General features: G+C 41.4%; 1 protein-coding gene across 2 annotated transcripts in view; it reads left to right on the forward strand.

Annotated features, from left to right (window-relative positions):
• Positions 1-17,828, forward strand: part of LOC110676026 — a 217,585-nt gene that overhangs the window by 191,124 nt on the left and 8,633 nt on the right. For both annotated transcript variants that reach the window (XM_021842385.1, XM_021842386.1), the window contains one exon: positions 2,432-2,733. In XM_021842385.1, coding sequence (XP_021698077.1) covers positions 2,432-2,733 — 302 coding nt within the window. The remainder of the gene's footprint in view (positions 1-2,431; positions 2,734-17,828) is intronic.

Raw genomic sequence — 17,828 nt, forward strand, 5'->3', positions numbered from 1 at the left:
TTGATAATCTATCCACTTGGGCTAGAAATTTAGGGATCGAGTTTGCTCCGCAAAAAACTCAACTGGTCGTATTTTCAAGGAAGCGGAATCCTGCCCAACTAAAGCTTAAGCTTTTGGGAACAGACATCGACCAGTCTTTGACTTCAAAATACCTTGGGGTCTGGTTTGATTCAAAAGGCACTTGGCGAACTCATATTAGGTATTTAACGGAAAAATGCCAACAAAGGATCAATTTTCTACGAACAATTACCGGAACATGGTGGGGTGCTCACCCGGAAGACCTCATAAAACTCTATAAAACAACCATTCTCTCTCTTCTAGAGTATGGCTCTTTCTGTTTTCTCTCAGCAGCAAACTGCCACTTGATTAAATTGGAACGAATTCAATATCGTTGTTTGCGTATCGCCTTAGGGTGTATGCACTCGACACATAATGCGAGCCTAGAGGTTCTGGCAGGGGTTTTACCGCTACAAAACCGATTCTGGGAGCTCTCGCTAAGAATACTTATTAAGTGTGGAGTGAGCAACACACTCGTCATCGAAAACTTCGAAGAATTGCTCAAACTGAACACTCAGTCAAAATTCATGAGAGTTTATCTCTACTACATGTCATCTGACATTAGCCTTCCATGTTATAACCCTCCACGTGTACGCTTCACCAATGACAGTTCCTCTGTTGAATATGATCTATCCATGAAACAAGCTATTCATGGAATTCCAGATCAACTTCGATGTATAACTATTCCACGTATTTTCAATGCAAAGTTCCAGAATGTCGATTCCTACAGGAGATATTTCACCGACGGGTCACGTATAAATGGATCCACTGGCTTCGGTGTCTTCAATGAAAACTCTTCCGCCTTCCGAAAACTTCAGGAACCTTGCACGGTTTATGTTGCTGAGCTGGCAGCAATCAACTTCGCTTTGGGGATGATCTCAAACATGCCCGCAGACCACTTCTTCATCTTCTCGGATAGCCTCAGTTCTATTGAGGCACTTCGATCGATGAAACCTGTAAAGCATGCATCTTACTTTCTTACAAAAATAAGAGAGCAGATGTGTGCACTGGTCGAAAGATCATATAAGATTACCTTTGTATGGGTCCCCTCACATTGCTTAATTTATGGCAATGAGAAGGCGGACTCTCTCGCAAAGGTGGGCGCTGAGGAAGGTGAGATATATGATAGAAGAATTTCACACGATGAATTGTTTCATTTAGTACGTCAAAGTTCTCTTCACGGTTGGCAAAGCGACTGGCTAAATGACCAACTGGGACGGTGGTTACATTCCATAATCCCTAGAGTTTCCTTGCGAGCGTGGTGGAAAGGTTGGGATGTAAGTCGAGATTTCATTCGCGTGATGTCAAGACTTATGTCCAACCATTACTCGCTAGACGCACATTTGCACAGGATCAACCTCGCGCTGAGCAATATATGTAATAGGTGTGGTTCCGGTTATGATGACATCGATCACGTAGTTTGGCAGTGCCCGGATATGGACGCCTCCAGAGCACAACTTATGGATACCCTTGTGGCCCGAGGTAGACAACCCTATGTTTCAGTTAGAGATGTGTTGGGCTCCCGCGATCTCGTCTACATGTTGTCGATTTACGATTATCTTCGCTTGTGTTGTATAAAAGTTTGATTCTCTTGTGTTCTCTTCCCCAGTTTTTTTTTTCTCTCTGTGTTATGTCCCATTTGTGTTGGATTGATGTTCCTGGCCATCCGGCAATCGAAAACCCACATGAAGTTGGTATACGCCATGATACGACAAACGAGCAACCATGAAATACCACCCGGATGAGCTGCAAAGAACCCTGTAACCCAATCCCAACCTAGCCCTTCCTAAAAATATTTGTGACCACTAACCTCGAGCTGCCACGAGTACCCTGGCTCCAACCCGGACTAAACTTGGTACTTAAGAAGTTAAACAATTGTAAAAAAGTACAAAAATGAATCTCGGCTCCGTAAAGCGTTAAACGCGATAGAGCCTTAAATAAATGAATTGGTAAAAAAAAAAAAACTGTATCTCACCGTATCAATATGGTTCCAATCTCCAAGAGCACATGGGCAAACACTATGACCGATTGAATGAATTACTTGCTGTACCCATAGTAATTCCCATACAAACGTTAAAGGGCTTGTGCAGTTTCAGTTTTCATCCAAATAAGCTCAAATTTTGGGAGGACACTCAGAATTTGATATAGAATCAAATGAGTGGTGTGGAGCAAAAACGATTTTTTGAACCACTCTTACTCTTATATTTTAAGAATCTGTCTTTTTTGAAAAGTTGTGGAAAAATGGTGCAAAATATTTGAGAAACGAACAAACATAAACATAACATAATAACATATATAAATCTATTTTCAAAATATATTCCACCGAAGGATAAATTTGTAATTCTTGTTCTTCCAATCCTTTGCATACTTCCAGGAGGCATATCGAAGGTGGGGTTGCACCATTTTACTGCCATACTTTGCGACGACGGAGGAGGTGGCCAACATGAGTAGCAGTTGGGACAGTGGAAGCACCAGCGGTAGCAGTTCCCGAGTAGGCTCTAGCACCAGCAACATAAGTGTTAACAATAAAACCGGAAACGACGGTGAACGACGGCCATCCCAGGGTAAACCGAACGCCACCTACCCTCGGGATGTGCCGAAAAAGCAGACTGAACCAAAATTGAGCGATCCGAAGAAGCAGCAACCATTAAAAGATATATCAATCGGTGTGAAAAGGTAAGTGGGTGGGCGGTTTCTGCTTCCGGAATAATTGACTGAGGGAAATCCCTCATGTGGGAAATTGATCGGCACCACAAGAGGGACCCCATGGTGGAATTCCGATCTAAGTCTACTGAACTCCTGAATCGATTCAATATGCACTCAATAGTTTTGCTTCTTTCAAATCTCTAGGAGCAGATGGGATTTATCCTGTCATCTGTTATGAATCTTTGAAATCACATTTCCGATAACCAAACTTATTTTCTGCGCATAAAGCGTTGATATATCAGTATAACTAGATTCTAATTTCTCACATAAATGGGACATATCGAGCTGCATATTACTGTACTGATAAGTTATTGCCTTCTCCTTATTTGTTTATCGAAAGTAGAGCTATTCTGCTGCATCACTAGCGGTTCAACTCATAGTTGTTGTTGTTGCTATCGTTTTCCAGACCCCAGAATTACCCAAGAAGCTGGAAGCCTAATTGATTAGACAAATGGACACAGTAAAGCGATGCCGTCTTTGTGCTTCTGTCACTGTTGAATACGCTTCCCCGTTTATCCTTACGCAAAATCCATATTGCTGGCTGCGCCTGTTGGGTGCAGACGAACCCCTACGTCTGAAATGCTGATAAATAATAGATCAGGGCAAATTAATAAGCACTCAAGCCGGGGCTCCTCGAAGATGTATCGAACCGAATCAGAATTGGACTTCTGGACTTGCCAGCAAACAAACGACTTAACTCTTAGCCGATGTGAATTGATTCCACGGTGTTTTTCCGATCGTAATTGTCAGGAAAAAATAATCTCAATGAAATATGTGATCATCAGTCTTTTTCTATGACTAACCTGCTTGTTTGGACAACATCTAGAAAATTGTAGGGCCCGTTTCGAAGTTATGCCACATTGTTTGTATAAGTCCAAAAATTCAAAGTATATTAGAGATATATGTATAAAAGGGTGTCCCTTTACCGTGAATATCAAAACGAAATATAACATCGAAGCTTTATTTAAATATGGTTTGTTTAGTTATATGTTATCTGTGGGCGAAGGTTTGGATTGAAAGATCAACAAGATTTTGATTTTCGTCCTTTTTTCGATTGATGGTCATACCATAGCATAAGTTTTCAATAGTTTTATGAGGCATTCGAATATCGTTTACCATGTTTTATTGAATATACAGGTACGTTTGAAGTATTTCACAAATAACCGATTTTTCGTAGGCTCAAGGACATGTTATAAGACATTACGGAGCCAGTTTCATCATGCAACAAAATTGGTTTTTGTTGCTTAACCCGTGTAGGCCTGAGTGAAAGAAAAATTACTAAAACTCACACCGCTCAGCGAATACTTAACGGATTTTAATTATTGTTTGTCAGTATACTCGTGGATCTCGGGAATGTTCATGTGTCCGGAGTTATTGTGGTGAATGAATGGGTCAGGTCGGGTGACAAGGGTTCTGTGCTTATGTGCCCCTGGAGGTAGGCAAATTTCAAGTCACAGATAATTTCCAGAATCGGCTATAATGGGGCCATTATATCAAGGAGTTAAAAAAAACGCATCAGCGTAAACCTTCTGATAATCGATTAAATTGAATAATTATGTCAACTGCATTTGATTGATCCTACAAATGATCATTTTCGGGTCCCCAGAATGCCTCAAACTTATGATAAAGTCCACAATTTGTATCTTAACATGTCAAACATATGGGAATGCATTTTAGTGAACTATTATGTTTGATTTATACTTTTAGAGATTTGAAACGGTTTAGTGCCTAACAAATCTAGATCCGGTTCTTCAGGGCATTAAATCCGAGTGGCCGCATCTGGTACACTCTAAACGGTGAAAAACTATTAATTTAAAATGTTGAATTTGTAGGCTTCATGGCCGTGCGGTTTGCGGCATCAGTCGTTTAGGCGTATTGTGCCATGAAGTGTGGGTTCGATTCCCGCTCCAGTCGGTGGAAACTTTTCGTCAAACGAAAAATTCATTGTTGAGCAACTGGGTGTTTCGTGTTGTTCGTTGCCTAATGTTTGTGTTTCATTCAGTCTGTGCAGTCTTGAGCTAAAGACGGTGTAAACTGTCTTTTTATAACATTAGATCATAATGATTTATGCAAATTTAAATGATTGCCATTGAAAATAAATAAATTTAACTTGGCATGTCCCAAAAAATCGCCTTTTTCTACCCGACTTGACTCAGTAACCCACCGCAATAAATCTGGCTACAGGAGTATTCCCGAGTTCCTCTGGCCACTTCTAGAAACTAGATATGTGGGCCAGTATACTGACAAAAATATTTGAATCCGTAAAGTACTCGCTGAGTAAGGGTTTAAGTTTTTTTTTGCTTCCAATCAGGCCTATACGGGATAATATTCCGGGTTGTTAATTAAACATGTTTTTTTCGAAAAAGATCTGGATAAGTGGTTATTTAAAATCCTCTGAAAAGCTTTCTTCTTGGTATTACAACAGTTAGCCCATATTGGTATTGTATGCTACATGTCCGGCCTGATGATTTGTTTGAATATCAAAAGCTTGTACTTATGGCAACATTTGGATTTTCTTTCAATAAGGGGATAGAGACATTTTACATATTTGTTTCATTTGGCTTGAATGCCCTCAATGTGATTTTTGAAAGTTAAATTCTTATCTAGCATGAGCCCTAGATACTAAACATCATCTGACCAATTTATTGGAACACCTCTCAATGTTACTTGAATGTTTCAAATAAAGAGCTTTTGGTTTATGTGGTGGGGAAATTATAAGTTGAGTATTATAAGTATTAGGAGAAATCTTCCATTTTTGAGGGTAAAACAAAATCCAAATTTGCTTGCAATCTACTACAAATGACATGCAGGCTTGGTCCCAAAATGCTGCCTTGAGGAACACCAGCTCTTACCGTTAATCTTTTAGACTTGGAATTCTGATAATTAACCTGAAGTATACGATTTGACAGATAACTTTGAACAATTCTAACCAGAGGTACATTCACGTTCAAAACTATGGATAGGACAAAATTGAAAATGAATAAAATTTCCGAAAAAAAAACTTTACCCCTTTGCTTCTAACTCCTCATTTTCATGCACAAGACTGAGAAAGCTATTCGTCGGGCCGGTACTGACTAAGTGCCTTGACAATATGAAATTGAAGACCGCTTACCAAAAAAAAAACCTTAAAGAAGTCAAAAAGAGGCCGAAAAGTGACCAACCAAGAAAAAAAAATGTAATCTAATAGGAGCCAGGAGAAAAGAATTTGACTCTTCATAGCATTAGAGCAGACATTTTTGTAAGATCTAAGACGTTTTTTAACCCTCTCTTTCCCATGGTAGCACAGGTGATCCACCAATTTTCAACGAACGCGGGCTATACCGAATTGGTACAAGTAGCTCAATAATAATTGGAATAAATTTTTACGCTCATTTGTCTTATCAAACATCGAAATAAGTGACCTACGGGTCAAACTATTGAAAAACAATCAACTAACTTAGCTTAGCTTAGCTAAGCTTAGACTGACTACACATATCAATGGATGCTATTCCGTGATTGACCGAAGTCAGTGAAAATGCACAAAGAATCAACTAGAAGATCGGCTGGGATTGGCCATAATCTTCTTCAGTGTGCATAATTCAGTGCCTCTATTTATACATGGTCAATAATGGCGCCGGCCAGTCAGGTGGGATTGGGGGAAGGAATGTTAGTGTGTAACCTTTGCTATTTGGAGACCGTGTTTGCCTCTGCATCTCCACAAAGGTTACTGGGAGGGATGTTTGTTAATGGGAAGGATCGTTGGGTCACAGGATTCACTTTGATAAGCGATTAGACCATGATAAATAATGATTTGTGAGATATATACATGCTTATATGTAAATATAATATTTTCATTTGATATGAACAATTTCTATGTAGAGGAAAATTATGCCGACACTTGAGGTGACGAACCATTCAAAGTTTGTTGAACAAATACCTAAATGTAACATTCCAACAGCTGTCAGGACGAAAGCATGTGTTATTATATTTTACTAATTTGAAAAGAAACAAAAAACTCGATTGGTTAGAACATCATATAACACTCTTATTCTTATGCTGACACATACAGTGGCGAACCATCCAAAGTTTGTTGAATAAAGTGAACCTTTCGCAAGTCTACACTTGTAATGTCGAACCATTCAAAGTTTTTTTTAATTACAAAAATAAAGGTAAAAAGGGGTGTTCTGAAAATAAAAAAAAGATAAATATAAATAATTCATGAATCAGAGTTTGTGTCGACACTCACAGTGACGAACAATTCATAGTTTGTTGAAAGTTCATATTTACGTCCCACCATTGTAACGATTGAATGTGCAGTCATAGATATTTTATAGATTAGAAATAGTAGCATGAAACGAGCTCACCAATTGATCCGTTATCCTCGACTGAGCAGCCACAGTCCACTGTTAGTTTCACTCGTTTGCTCGGCTATATAAAAGCACTCAAAAAAAATAGTCGCGCGAACCGAAGAGGAAAAACACTGACGACTGTTCGGGCTTTCTTGACGCACTGCCCAGGAGCAAGCGTCAAGGTTGAAGGATCAAACAGAACTAACCGATCGCGGCACTTTTCACTTACTCTAACCGATCACGCCACTTTTTCACTTACTAGACCGACGACATGTTTGACCCTGCCATCGTCGCTCGTCCCCGCAGGAGCAAGCGTCAAGGTCGAAAGATCAAGCAGAATTCTATTGAAAAACAATCAAAAATTTTTATTGTGGTTTTGAATAACATAGCTTATTTGGAACAACTTTTGTTCAAGCACTTTTTTTAGAAACGCCATTTTGATAGTTAAATTGTCGAACAAAACTGTGGGAAAGAAAGAGTTAAATTGCTTGCGACATTACGACAAGTATTACTATATGTGTTTTCTTTTGATTTTCTCTAGGGATTTCATCAGAACTTTATTCAGATATTCGCCCAAAGGGTCAGATATTATTCCGGAAATATCAAATGGGTTCATGCAGTGATTAATTTCCAAAGAATTTTGCCACGAAACTAGGGAGTTTCTCCGAGCATTTTGTTTAGGATACCTCATGAATTGAACGTGAATTTTGGAACAGAAATGAATTTTCTCTCAAGATTATTTCCGAAATCATCTAAATTTCTCCTAAAAATCATCGAGATTTTTTTTCAAGAAGATCATAATAAGAAAAAAAACTACTAATTGAAATTTGACACTTCACTCAACTTGTACATAAGAATAATAAGGAAGTATTTTCTGAAAATCTTTGGGTAAGTTTTAAAGTTGCCCTAAATGAACAAGGGTCTCTGAAATCACTCCTGGACTCTAGAGGAAGTTTTCTAAATAATTTTCTAAGAAAGTCGAAAAAAAACAATCGAATCTTGGGATAGTAATCCGCAGTAAATTTTTCGAAAAACATTGGACTGAAGCTCCATTGCTGTGAAATGATCAGAGAAATTGTTGGGAAAATTAATGTAATGTAAACTTTTGCGCGATGACTTGAATGACTGTTTCATTGATTTTGAATAGTTTTCAGATGTTTCCGCAAAAATTTCGTGAGTGCTCTTCGAAGAATATAAGATTACGATTCTAATGACACCTTGTTTTACAATTTTGGTCGATCCAATGCTGAAGAAATTAGTTTTGTATTTTCAGTGTGTTTTTTGGAAAATGTCACAACTTTGAGTAAAAATTAAGTATACAAAGTTCAAAGAATGTTTTTGGAAAAATACATACGAAGTAAGAATAACTCTTCGCCTTTCCAATGCGGCTTAGAGAGTTTCAATTGAACGTATAATCAGAGAGATATGGACTGGACACTTTGAATGATTTTTAGGAGGTGAACCCAAACTTATGCACGGGAGTGTATATACTAAATTTAAAGGGTAATCCTTTCGGTTTTCTCAAATTGATGGACCCTTCGTACGCCACTTAACTAGACAATTTGCGAAGAGGTCTATTTTTTGAAAAATCTCAAATATTTCTTCGCGTGATATGTCTCATACTTCCCTTGGAATACATAGCAAACTCCGATACCAATGCCCTGACGAAGGTAAAGGTTCGTTAATAAATAATAATAATCATAATAATAACATAGCTAACTTTGTAGCATCGTATAGAGGAAGGAGGCTTTTATTTGAAACTAAAAAATTTGGCTGCCATTTTGAATTTGGCCGTCATTTAGAATTTATTCAGAAAAACTGCGCACCGATTGTTTTGAACTATGAGGTCACCATTAGAAAGCTTAGAAAAAACTGAGTAAGATAGGCTATCAAAACTAGGTGAGCGATGATATTCACCCTATGAGATTAACGGTTTTATAATTCACGTCTCACGATTTTGATGTATATGACGAATGCTATCACTGCAATCATATTTTTTTGTATAATAAAGTTTTCAATCGTTGATGTGTTCTTCGAGTCGGGTGAAGAATAAGAGCATTAATGTATGTGAAAAAAATCACGCGGTCATCTTAAATTTTGACGCCATCTTGATTTTAAGGAGTAGAATGAGTTTTTCAACATGTTGAATTTACGTATACTCAAAATGTTGAATTTACGTATACTCATCTTCTTATTCTTCAAAAATAAGGAGTATAGATATATATTTTATATGTATTCTGGTCGGATCGTAAATAATAGAAAGTGGAGTTATTGAATTGAGAAATATCCTGACAAGCACTCATCGATATTAATTCTGCTGTTGGAAAATTATTTTATGAACAATGTTTTGCATTTATGTCGCTAATGCCACATTTTTTTGACTTATTGCGTGTCGATTTTCGCAAATCATTTTTAATCAAACCAGTGTAATAAAAAGGCAAATAGACAGCTATGAAAGCAAATGTATCTGGCTGTGTTTCAACAGACACACCTAAGGTTTCAAAAACCTTGGGTTCAAATGACAAAAAAGTTGATGTTTTATACGCCTATACAGCCATTCCATGAAAAATCGATCTAGTGGGTCACCGAATTCCGTGAAAATTTGCTATTTTGTTTCTCATCCGAAATAAGGATCCACATGTTTTTGGGATTTTTGATTAGGGTGACAATTTCCGAAATAGCGTGACCAAAGGAATCGCGATTTTGTTTTTTTTTTTTAATTATAACTTTTGACCCGCTAGATCGATTTTCAATTTTATTGGACGGAATGGAAGCTCTAAGATTTTGATTTTTCAAGAAAAATATGAAATTTCACAAAAATTGTTTTTTTTTTATATGAATCTATAATTTCCATTTTTTCGTGTTTTGTAGGCCTCGCGACAAAAGGGACTATTGATGTTCTCATTTTTTCTTGAAAATTCAGAAAATTTTACGTTTACAGTCAAATTTTCAGCTATGTATGTGTTTAAGTTTTTGAGATATATTTTTTTTTTTTGAAAATTTAAAATAAGTCATTTTTTACCGGCACATACTGTAGGTCTCAGCGCATTAGGTTTTTTATTTAAAAAAAAATCATAACTTTTGAACAGCTCAACCGATTTTCCATATTTTTTTTATGGAATGAAAGCTACTTTTAAGAAAAAATATAAAACTATGATAAACTAAAACTAGATCGGTTCTCCATAGAATGGCTGTATGAATGATGATAGCAACTTCACCACATGCTCCATCTAGTAGATCATAACAACAAACAAAAATGATTAGCATCCTGATTATTGTTTACATTCGAATGTTCATTCGATCGAAATCCGTTTTGCATTCTCGTTTACGCCAGCAAAATTAAGCGAGCCGTGGATTCTAACGAATAGGATTCGATTGAAAGCTGAATCCGTCGTAAACAATAATGAGGGTGTGGATCTCTTATGAGTTTAGATTCAGGTTTCAAATAAGTTTCAGTAATACCTACTATTCAAAAATTCAAGACTTATGGTTTTGTTGAGGGCAGCATCTGTAATTACTAACCTAAAATTAAACACCCAGAATTGTATAAACATACTTACCCTAATAACATATATACCTTGATCCCTATTGTGATTTTGCAATTGAACACATACATTCGTGAACGCTAGACAGATAACCAACAGAAAGTACCCTAAAGTTAGTCTAATAAAAGCCATCGTGAAGTGAAGTGCGCGTTCCACATCTCTCGAAGTTTCGCGGTCCGAAAAGTTCTAGTTTGTCGGTCAAACCAAGTTTGACCGTAATCGAAGCTCTCCCACACGTGTCCGAAAGTGTCGTAGGCCAGTGTCCGATCGTTGTCCGTCGAATTCGCAATCTTTTCCCGTAACATTTTGGTGCCGAAACCCGGGAGGAGGTTGCAAGAATAGCGAACCTAACCTCATCACCACGTGTTCAGAGGTTATCTCGTCGCTCCATTGTTCCTACGATTCGGATCTGGCTCATAGCTGATCGAATCGTCATCGTATCATCTCGTCGTCATCGTCGTCGTAGCCGCTGACCGGTCATCACCATCAGCGTGCTGGCTGTGCTCCTCATCGGTAGCACACCATCCCCATCATCATCTTCGTCGTCGCCGTCGTCATCTCGTTGTTGATTGCTCCAGAAGCAGCAGTGTGCCCTATCGGCATAACCATCATCGCTTCGTCGTCATCATCAAGAGTCTCCGTGCAGCGTGCGCCGGACGAGAGGTACTCAGCGCCCAAAGGGGAGATTGTGGTAAGGTAGCAGCAGTAGCGGAAAACACAGGTACTTGATTTCTTTTTTCGGTGAACGGTGCGATAAAATGATGCCTACTGAGAAGGCGACCGCCAAGCAAACAAAGTTAAAACTTCTTTACCGTCGGCGGACAAACATTTTGGGTTCCGCGAATGTCATCAAAAAGTTCAATGACGAATTTGATGCAACCAAGCAAGATCAATTGCCTATTCGCGTCCAACACCTTGATGCGTTGTGGCGTGAATTTGAGGAAACTCAGGAAGAAATTGAAGTTTTGGAGGATGTACAGGAAGGGTTTCAGCAAGAGCGGGAAGATTTCCAAACTCTTTACTGCGAGTTGAAAGCGTCGTTACAAAGTAAAATGCCCCCGCAACAACCTGCAGCACCCCCAACTCCCGTACAACCAATCTCTTCGTCAGTACCGATCTCGTCGTGCGTTCGTCTGCCAGAAATCAAACTGAATGAGTTCTCTGGGAATCTCGACGATTGGGTTTCGTTTCGCGATCTGTTTGTCTCGCTCATTCATACGAGCGTGCAGCTTACGCAAGTACAGAAAATGCACTATTTGCGTGCTGCGCTTTCTGGCGAAGCAGCTCGCATCATTTCTTCGCTCGAGATTTCAGCCAATAACTATCTCGTAGCTTGGAATCTGTTGAAGGAACGCTTCGAAAATCCATGCTTATTAGTGAAGCGACACATGTCTGCATTGCTTTCGATTCCTTCACTGAGGAAAGAATCTGCGCAGGGTCTTGCAGATCTTGCCGACGAATTCAATCGTCACGTACAGCTGCTGGATAAACTCGAAGGGGCTGAGAACCACTGGAATTCTTTTCTGGTCGAGCGTTTGAGCCAATGTCACGACCCCGTTACACTCCGTGAGTGGGAAACACAGGTTTCCGAAGATGGCGAATACCCGAAGTTTCAAGAACTTCTAGAGTTTATCCACAGAAGATCGCGTGTTATTCAAACCCTTAAGCTCTCCCATTCGGCAAATACCCAATCCGAGATAAAACGTCCCAAATCACGAATCGTTTCCCACGTTACTTCGGACAATTTTCCCAAATGTGTCAGCTGCAAGCAGGCACATTTCCTGTTCCAGTGTGAACAATTTCGAACGCTCTCTCCTCATCAACGGTTCGAAGTTGCGAAGAAGCACGGCCTGTGTCTTAACTGTCTGAAGGGAACACATCAAGCGAAGAGTTGCTCCAGCGGTTCCTGTAAAAGTTGTGCAAGGAAACATCATTCGTTACTACATCTGCCATCGTTTTCGTCAGTTCCTGGTTCTCAACCAGCAACAACATCAAGTGGATCCACTGAAGCAAGCAATTCGCAATCGTGTCAAATGTCGCATTCCGTTCCGAACGTTGTCGAAAGCTCTCCTTCGGTAGAGCTCGCCGTTGCCTCACCACCTGTCTCGTCGTCGTTTCGTTCGAAGTCGTCGCGCGGTAATCCTTTCCCAAGTTCGTCGGTTGATTTCGTTGCCAATTCTCCATCCACTTCCTGCCAAAGTGCAGATGTTACTACCCAACCTCGTCAGTCAACGGTCATTCTGTCAACAGCAATGATAAAAGTGAAAAATGCAGATAACCAGTATGTTTGCGCCAGAGCCCTCTTGGATAGTGGATCACAGCCAAGTTTCATCTCTGAATCACTGTGTCAAAAACTCCGTTTGAAGCGAACAATGCTGAATTCACCGGTCAGTGGGATCGGACAATCCGTCGTTAATGCGCGTTATGCTGTGACACTATCGCTAAAATCTCGTTTCGAAACCTACACTGCTCAATTAGACTGCCTAGTATTGCCGAAGTTAACCGTTGCATTGCCCAGTCACCACATCGACGTCTCGCGCTGGAAAATCCCTAAGAATCTTCCTCTCGCTGATCCACAGTTCAACATCAGTCAAGGTGTGGACATCATCATCGGAGCTGCCCTGTTCTTCGATCTTCTAGAGCACGATCAAATTTCGATCGCCTCTGGGTATCGGACGTGGCAGAAAACGGTTCTTGGATACATCGTCTGTGGGAAACTAGAACAGCAAACACCCGATACCACAAACATGCAGTCCTGCAACATCTGCGTTGAAGATCGGCTCGATACCCAGCTTCAGCGATTTTGGGAAATCGAGAACTTCGATACAGGTAAAGCATACACTCCAGATGAACAACACTGCGAAGATCACTTCCAAAGCACTGTCGCCCGTGACAATTCAGGTCGCTATGTTGTTCGTCTTCCTCTCAAGGAAGAAAAACTGTCAATGCTTGGAGATTCGCACACCACTGCGCTCCGAAGATTCCAACAAATGGAAAAAAGGTTTGCCGTCGATGAAGGTCTGCGTCACAGTTATACGGAGTTCATGGAGGAGTATGAGAGGTTGGGTCACATGGAGTTGGCTCCCGTCGCGTCGCGTAACCCACAGTTTTTCCTCCCACACCATGCCATCCAGCGTCCAGAGAGTTCGACCACCAAAACCCGTGTGGTATTCGACGGTTCCTGTCGTGGAGCTGCCTCACTATCGCTGAACGAGGCTCTATACGTCGGACCTACTGTTCAGCCTGCGCTCTTTTCAACTGTCGTTAATTTTCGTCTGCCTCGCTTCGTCATAACAGCCGACGCAGAGAAAATGTTCCGGCAGATTTGGGTCCACCCAGATGACCGTAAATTCCAACAAATCATCTGGCGTGGAAGTTCAACTGAACCGATCCGCACGTATCAGTTAAAAACCGTCACCTACGGTCTTGCAAGTTCGCCGTTTCATGCTGCTCGAGTCTTAATCCAGTTAGCCAACGATGAAGGTCATCGCTTCCCGCTGGCGGTGCCAGTGATACTGAAAGGCACCTACGTAGACGACGTTATTACCGGACACGACGATCACGACAAAATGGCTGAAACTTGTAAGCAGCTTAGTGAGATGATGAAATTCGGCGGTTTCGTACTCCGTAAGTGGGCTTCGAACTACAAAACAGTTCTCATCCACATTCCTGAAGAACTTTGGGAAACCTCTGCAGAATTGGAGCTCGATCGCTCGGAAGCTATCAAAACCTTGGGATTGTTATGGTTCCCCCAACGGGACGTTTTCAAGTTCAAGGTCCCTACTCTACCAGATCTTCCCGTCGTGACTAAAAGGATTGTCGTCTCAGAGATGTCCCAACTTTTCGACCCACTCGGACTTCTTGGACCAGTGGTCGTTAACGCCAAGATGTTCATTCAGTCTCTCTGGGCAGCTAACTTGTCGTGGGATTCTGAGCTTGCAGAAGAGTCGGCAACCTGGTGGAGAAATTACCGTGCTGACATCAAACAGCTTCAACAGCTGGTAGTCCCGAGGAGGGTACTGTGGAACACTCAACACAAATATACGATCCACTGCTTCTGCGATGCCTCACAGAAAGGCTATGGATGTTGTGTCTACATCGTATCGCCGGATGAGCTAGGCCAGCTCCATTCGCATCTACTCACATCGAAGTCGCGTGTCGCACCTCTACGTGGACAGTCAATTCCACGCTTGGAGCTTTGTGCAGCTCTCCTCGGAAGTCAATTGGTGGATAATCTCCTGGCTAATACTAATATCGATGCGTCAGTCACGTTTTGGACTGACTCGTCTATCGCACTTCACTGGATCAAATCCAGATCGAATTCCTGGAAGGTCTTTGTTTCAAACCGAGTCGCGGAGATTCAGCGGCTGTCGAAGAATTCAACGTGGATGCACGTACCGACTGATTTGAACCCTGCTGACCACATCTCCCGAGGAATGCTTGCAAGCCAGATCCTTACAGACAAGCTGTGGTGGCATGGTCCAGCGTTTCTCACATCCCCCGTCGAACAGTGGCCAAAGTGTGCGGTTTTGATGCCGACCAAGTCGGAAGTGGAAGAAGAGATGCGTCCGTTGGTATCCCTACCTTTGATGAGCGAAGATGCATCCATCTTCAGCGAATTCTCTGAAGTAGCCAAGCTAATAAAAATCGTCGCTTACTGCTTTCGATTCCGAAACAACTGCAAATTTCCCAAGAATCAACGAGTTTTTTCATCACTGTCGCCTGAAGAAGTGGATTTTGCACTGAAGTCAATGATTCGTCTTGCCCAGCGCCAGGAATTTCCGACAGAAATAGGCTTGTATAGCCGCAATAAGTCAGACAGTACTGCTAATATCGCATCGAAATCTCCACTCAAGAATCTCAATATTTTCATAGACGAATTCGGACTTCTTCGGATTGATGGACGGCTGAAGAAGCTGAATGCCCCTTTCGACACACGTCATCCGATTCTGTTACCAGCAAACCATAAACTTAGCTGGTTGATTGCAAGGTCCGTACATTTGCAGACTCTTCACGGTGGACCTTCGCTGTTACTCGCTACAATTCGTCAACGCTTTTGGCCACTTCGGGGTAGAGACTTGGCTCGTAAGGTTGTTCGTCAATGCGTTACCTGTTTCCGATGCAATCCAAAACCCACAAGTCAGATTATGGCACCGTTGCCATCAGTTCGCCTCAAACCGGCCCGAGCCTTCACTTACGCTGGGATGGATTACTGTGGGCCGTTTTACGTTCGTCCGCTAATTGGGAAAGGTACGTCGGTAAAGGTTTACGTCGCGCTGTTCGTCTGTTTGGTGGTGAAGGCCGTACACCTCGAAGTTGTGCCGGATCTGTCGTCCGTCGCTTGCATCGCCGCAGTCAAACGCTTCGTGGCGCGTCGCGGTCGTGTTCTCGAGTTGCATTGTGACAACGCGACTACGTTCGTCGGTGCCGATCGCGAGCTCCGACAACTGCGAAAGGAGTTCCAGCTGCAGTTCAAGTCACCGGAATGGGGCGATTACTGCTCCGGAAATGGAATCACCTTCCGCTTCATTCCTGCACGCTCTCCACACTTTGGAGGCATTTGGGAAGCTGGAGTGAAATCATTTAAGTATCACTTTCGTCGTATTATGGGACAAAAGGCTTTCTCCATGGACCAGCTCCTAACTGTCGTAGCCCAGATTGAATCTGTCCTTAACTCCCGTCCCCTCGTTCCCATTTCCGATTCTCCCGATGATCTGTCCGACCTAACTCCTGGGCATTTCCTGATTGGAGAGCCTCTTGTCTCCATTCCCGAACCGGATTTGCTTCAGAAGTCGCCTAATCGCATCACCCGTTTCCAGGAGATGCAACGCTCGGTCCAGGACTTGTGGCGCTGCTGGTCACGGGACTACGTTAGCCAGCTACATCAACGCAGCAAGTGGAGACGCCCATCCGTAGACGTTCGGAAGGGTCAACTAGTACTACTGAAGAATGAAAACTACCCTCCGCTACAGTGGCCTCTTGGTCGCATCGTAGAAACCATTGCTGGTTCAGACGGCCGAGTCCGTGTCGTTGTAGTCAAGACGGCTTCGGGAGAATACAAACGGGCTATCACCGAGATCGCCGTTTTACCAATCGACTCCGACGATGAAGAGGAGAAAACCTCGCTTCTATCGTCAACTAGCGACGCGGTAGTTGGTTGAAACGGACGGTTTCAACGGTGGCCGGCATGTTGAGGGCAGCATCTGTAATTACTAACCTAAAATTAAACACCCAGAATTGTATAAACATACTTACCCTAATAACATATATACCTTGATCCCTATTGTGATTTTGCAATTGAACACATACATTCGTGAACGCTAGACAGATAACCAACAGAAAGTACCCTAAAGTTAGTCTAATAAAAGCCATCGTGAAGTGAAGTGCGCGTTCCACATCTCTCGAAGTTTCGCGGTCCGAAAAGTTCTAGTTTGTCGGTCAAACCAAGTTTGACCGTAATCGAAGCTCTCCCACACGTGTCCGAAAGTGTCGTAGGCCAGTGTCCGATCGTTGTCCGTCGAATTCGCAATCTTTTCCCGTAACAGGTTTTAAAAATTAAAGCTTCTATAATATAAGCATACATATCATGAATTGAAGTGTTAACAATTAAACACTGTAGAAACTTGTGTAGCTCCTGCAGTAAGATTGCTTTTCTTTGCATCCACTAGGATGCTTACAGATATATTACAACCAATCCAAAACTTGACAGGCACATCATGCGACTGATTGGAAAATAAACATACAGAGATTTCTTCAATTTGTTAGGTATTTAAACCTCTTTCTGGTGGCCCAATATAGTAGCCAACTATGGCGCAGCACAACTTATCGAAACTGAACATTTCACAAAATCTACCTGTATTTACCTACTATGTTTTACATTTATTTTTTAAATGTATTACAAGTTGTTAAATTTCTGTTTCCAATTTCTAGCTAATGAACTTGTAACTTCTTGGGTGAGTTGAATCAAAAAGATTTTGGTTTCTAAATAAGATATGTAAAATCAAGCCATGTGAAGCATCTTTCAAGTATGTATTACTGAGTTCTCCTTATTAAGTTTTTGTTCAATTCTGATTCTACTTCTTTCTGGTATTACATCCCAACCGAGACAGAGGCTACTTCTCAGCAGTTCTTATGAGCACTTCCACAATCATTAACTGAGAGCTTTCTTTGCCAATGCGGTCCTAAACCTTCT

This window comes from Aedes aegypti, chromosome 2 (assembly GCF_002204515.2).
Source record: "Aedes aegypti strain LVP_AGWG chromosome 2, AaegL5.0 Primary Assembly, whole genome shotgun sequence".
Lineage (NCBI taxonomy): Eukaryota > Metazoa > Arthropoda > Insecta > Diptera > Culicidae > Aedes > Aedes aegypti.